This window comes from Sinocyclocheilus rhinocerous, unplaced genomic scaffold (genome assembly GCF_001515625.1).
Source record: "Sinocyclocheilus rhinocerous isolate Xijiao unplaced genomic scaffold, SAMN03320098_v1.1 scaffold241, whole genome shotgun sequence".
NCBI lineage: Eukaryota > Metazoa > Chordata > Actinopteri > Cypriniformes > Cyprinidae > Sinocyclocheilus > Sinocyclocheilus rhinocerous.
Genome location: NW_015659312.1, coordinates 1,187,657 through 1,192,745, shown reverse-complemented (window position 1 = coordinate 1,192,745; position 5,089 = coordinate 1,187,657). Strand labels below are relative to the sequence as shown.

At 36.2% G+C, this 5,089-nt stretch overlaps 1 protein-coding gene across 1 annotated transcript in view; it reads right to left on the bottom strand.

The window, feature by feature from the left end:
- Nucleotides 1-1,578: 1,578 nt before the first annotated feature.
- LOC107723500 (double-stranded RNA-specific adenosine deaminase-like) overlaps nucleotides 1,579-5,089 on the bottom strand; it is a 7,611-nt gene continuing 4,100 nt past the window's right edge. The window contains exons 2-7 of the mRNA XM_016532160.1: nucleotides 4,826-4,945; nucleotides 4,593-4,723; nucleotides 3,679-3,861; nucleotides 2,849-2,961; nucleotides 2,633-2,760; nucleotides 1,579-2,499 (exon numbers count right to left, since the gene is read on the bottom strand). Of these exons, the coding sequence (XP_016387646.1) occupies nucleotides 2,136-2,499; nucleotides 2,633-2,760; nucleotides 2,849-2,961; nucleotides 3,679-3,861; nucleotides 4,593-4,723; nucleotides 4,826-4,926 (1,020 nt within the window). The 5' untranslated portion in view covers nucleotides 4,927-4,945 and the 3' untranslated portion in view covers nucleotides 1,579-2,135. The remainder of the gene's footprint in view (nucleotides 2,500-2,632; nucleotides 2,761-2,848; nucleotides 2,962-3,678; nucleotides 3,862-4,592; nucleotides 4,724-4,825; nucleotides 4,946-5,089) is intronic.

Here is a 5,089-nt window from a genome sequence, read left to right as displayed (position 1 = left end):
TGTTAGACTGCACCCCATAAACACAATCAAGCCTATAAAAAAACCAGTCAACCACCCCTTTAAGGAAAATAAGGAATAGTTGTGCAGCACATCAATTGTGAAAAATGCGTTTTTTAACAAACGAAACATTAACACATGTTAGACTGCACCCCATAAACACAATCAAGCCTATAAAAAAAACAGTCAACCACCCCTTTAAGGAAAATAAGGAATAGTTGTGCAGCACATCAATATATATATATATCTCAATAACACACCATACATTACTATAAAGTAGTTATTTAAAAATGTGTCATGGAGCATTTTTTCTGGCATATTCCCAAGATTTTTCTAATTTCAGCAGATATCGGAATATAATTAGGCAGATTAATGTTATATCTTATCTTCTTTGGAAAAAAATAAATGGTGACACAACTCTGCCCTAAATATCCAATTCCAACTATACTGGTAAATACATGCCATTAGAGTTACACTGTAACCAGAGCGAGTTCAGAATTTGCTGTGAAAAGATAATTCATCTGCAGCACATGGAAAGAAAATATTCTTTACTTTCAAAAGAACAGAACTTATCTTAAAAGAACGTTTGAGTAGGCTTCAATGATTTGAAATGAATGACATTTGCTGGAAGGAAAGAGAATGTTAGTATTGCTTTAGTCTTGAAGCAGTGCATCAATTAACAGTTTTTTTTTTTTTTTAAATATGTAGCCCTGTCTTATAATTAAAGGCTTTTTGCTTTGCTTGCTATGTGAGTGCCTGGATGTGGATTTTTCTGGTTTTTTTGCAATGGGATCCACTTTTTGTTTGTTTTTTCATCAATTAACAGTGTTTAAACACATTAAACATAAGCAGGGCAAATAATATTCCAAGAAATAGTTCAAGATGCATGCACACACGCACACACACACACAAATGTGCATATGATTGGTTTGTGTCGTTCTTCCGCCGCTATAGCTATCACGAATCAGAATATAGACTGTTTGGCTGCATGCAATATCTATCACGAGCCTCCCAAACATCACAAATAAACAACAGTCAAACAAAACATACATATATTATATAAAAAGGCATCCTAAAAATGAAAAGATAGAAAGTAATACGATTTCAAAGTTACGAATTATTACAAAATATATACATACAATATATACACATACATAAACACACACGCATATATATATAAACTCGTTCAACAGACCTTATATATACATCTGTGTGCATATGTATCTGTATGTACATTATGTATAGATTTCAAGCAGTGTAGTCCAGGTTTGGTATGTGGAACATCATTTCATGAAGAACTGCAGAACTGAAGTGAATAGAGAATTTATAGGAATAAAAAAAAGTGGGTAAATTGCAAATTAGTATATGATAATCAACTTAGTGATAGTTCACCCAAAAATTCTAATTCTATCATTTACTAACCCTCATGTCATTCTAAACCTGTATACATTTCTTCATATCTGAAGAACACAAAATATATTTTGAATAATGTATTGACTTCTACTGTACACACAAAAACAAAACAGACATTTCTCAAAATATCTTCATGTTCCACAAAAGGGAAAAAAAATCATGCAGGTTTAGAACAGCGTGAGGGTGAATAAATGATGACAATTTTCAGTTTTTGAGTGAACTAACCCTTAAACCACTTCAAGTCACAAAGGATCCATTGCAACCCAACTGAATGTCTCTAAATACGTGACCTGACTAGCATCGGCTGTCAATCATTATTCTTTTTATTGAGTTAGAAATACCTAAATGTATCATATGAATCAAAAAGACTATGAGAGCAATGTGGCCACGCATTCACATAACACAGTATTGTGATGGTAGCAAGTGGGAAAAAATGAGAGCGGGAAACCCACTACAACAAATGCAACCCTGTAGATATAGCTTTCTAAAAAAGAAAATCTTCTACTTCATGTCTCATAAAGTCCAATTTGCCTTGGGTTTATAGCTCTGTTGCCATGGCAGCATCCATTTCTGCTTTGTCATGATGGTTAAAGTTGAAATCCCAAAGCCACAGGCTTACCCTGGTTCTCCCTCTCTACAAGATAAACCTCCTCAATTCTTTCTCTCTTTGCCGCTCGCCACTCCTCCACTCCCTCCATCCCTTCTCTCTTCATCTTTCTCTATCCCTAAAAGCCCTGTGCTGCAGAGTTAAAGTTGTTGTTGTTTGAGCTCAAGCAGCTATTGGGGTCAACAGCGCAACCTGGAGGGCCTGGCGCCTGTCCGTCTCCGCTTCCTCCCCTTAGATCAGAGCTTCTGGCTTCTCCCTCAAAACTTTTTTCTTCCAAGGGCTTCCCGATCCAGGCGCCATATCCATGTTGGTTCAGCGCCAGGAAGAACAGCCTCTTGGCATCCTGGAATGAAGTGGCGGCCATCTTAGCGTGGGCGTAGGACGGTAGTGCCAACAGATCGGCTCGGCCTGCACGCTGGCACAAAGCATGGAAGAGACGGAACAGATTGGACTTGGAAACCCGCGATACCTCCATCTTGGGACTGGCATGAAAAGAGAAAGATAGATCGTGAACGAAAGCAGGTGTCTAGGTGTTTGGATAAATATTCAATTAGTGAGATTAGCCGGATTTCTTTTTAATCACTGTGATATATGATGGATGGGTCTGTCTCTCACCTGTCCATTTTGCCCTTGGTGCCATCCAGCACCTCCACGGTAATCTGGTCTGGATGACTCCAGTTAACGCTGGACTCTTTGGTCTTATTTGTGTGGCGTGTCGAGTCATACACACTCACCCTGCCCACCTGCACCAACAGTATAGAAATTAAGTGAAAACCAAGTAAAAACTAAAGTGTCATAGTACTAAATGCAGTGTGTTTTGTGTGAGTGTACCTCAGGGTGGTTGAGAGTAAAGTTTGCTGGTAAACTCTTTTTGAACACATCCCCGTCTCTGGCCAAACGGCAGCATACCGCTCGAGTCAGGTGACCATGGCTGTAGAGGTACCCTGAAAAAACACATATCAAAAAATAGTCTATGAATAAAGCTCGAACTTTTAAGATATTTAAATAATAATAATACATTTCCTTTTTATAGAATTTCATAAAATATATCATATGGAAATAAATTATGATTATTAAAATGATCATTCAAATACAATATATGATTAATATGTTTATTTATCTATTGTTATTAATACTATTACCAATAATAATAATTTTTATAATACATTATGATTTCAATAAAATTTCTTAAAATATATCATTTTTTAAATAATTGTAGTAATTATGAATTTTAAAATGATAATTTACATGATTTATTTTAATTTAATAAAATATATAGTATTTAAATAATAATATTTTATAATGAATTGTAAAATAATTATTTATTATATTTTAAATTAATTTAATTTTAAAACTATAGTTTTAATATAATTAATATAACTATATATTTTGTATTTTTAAATTATTCTAATAATAATAATAATAACAATAACATTTTATAAGAAATTTTAAATGATAATTATAATATATAATTATTCATCATTTTATATAATTTAATTAGTTATTTTTTACCTGATCTTTAAATCAGTTTCAATTAAACAGAACTTTAGGACTTTGATGTAAAGCCTTTATTGCAAATATAATTAAATAAATCACACAAAAGACAGTCCGTCTTGAAAACACTGCACATCAATACTCAAAGCATGGTAAAGAATGTTTACCAAGAGTGATAGAGCTCAAATAGACGGGGTGGATGAAGTGGCTAAGGAGCGCGCCCTGTAGACCGAGCACGTTCCAACGCAGGATCTTGTCGCTGCAGCTCATGGTCCTCAGGCGCTCACCATGCTGAATGCCATCCCAGGTGGGCACAATATCACTGGACTCCACTGGGATGGTACCTTCACCTGAGAAAAGGAAAGGATGGGGAATCTTAGATCATTCAATAATATACCAGAATACATGAAGAGACAAGTACATGTTCAAAGGAGAAGACTTTAACACCGTCTACAGTAGCAAACTAGGTATTAGCTGTAAGCAAGCATCTGACTTATATCGCTGTCACAATATATCATGAGGCTGTTTTTTTTTTTTACTTCCTTGTCAGCAGTGTTAGGGGTCAACACAACAGCTACCCAAGCACAACTGCCAACATCAAGTGCCGACCTGTCAAGTTAAATCCACAGGAATATGTCAAGTTAAATCCACAGGAATATGTCAGCTTACCTGCCAACCATTTTTTCTTTTTTGCCACGTAATAGCTTTTCTCCTATCCCACTAGACAATGGCAGTTTTGCCTGGCAAAAGGCCACATTCACATGGCTACAGAGAAACTCTTTGGCGAGATAACCATAACCAGATGGCACTGATGAACACCGCTGAGTGCATCTGTCTTAATCCGACAGTTAGCGCAAAAGAGTTTGTGTACCTGAGGTCCTGGAATTATGCCACAGCATGTGCATACAGTCGCTGGCCATTTAAGATCAGGAATTTCAAAGATAAATGTTATTGGATGGGTCTTTAAATTGAATGTTTGAATAAATATTAAATCATTCAGAAGATCTTGATTAATCTGAGAACGTGTATTTGTTGTATTTTTTTTTTTACCATTATTTACAGAGGTTTTTCGGTCTCTTACCATTCTCCACCTTGGTTCTGAGCTTTCCCTGTTTAACGTTCTCGAAGAGAGGCATGTGCTGAGAGCCGTTTAATTCGGCGGCCTCGTTGCACGACTTATCGAACAGAGCACCATCACCACATGGAGCAGTGCTGTGAGACAAAGAAGAGAGCACATGAAAGCAGTGTTATCCATGTTTGCAGATGAATCTCTGTTCTGAAACTAGCTCGGAACAGAGGAAGTGCATGTCTCACCTAATATACAGATGAAAGGTGATGTCAGGTTTGATCTTCAGCTTCCCATCGTCTGCCACCTCAAAAACAGTCTCATCACCAGGGCTTTCCCAATGCTTCATCAGCTCACAGTACAAAAACCTGAGCCATACAGATTTTACAAACAAGACACGTTATTTAACATACAGTGGGTACGGAAAGTATTCAGACCCCCTTAAATTTTTCACTCTTTGTTATATTGCAGCCATTTGCTAAAATCATTTAAGTTAATTTTTTTTCCTCATT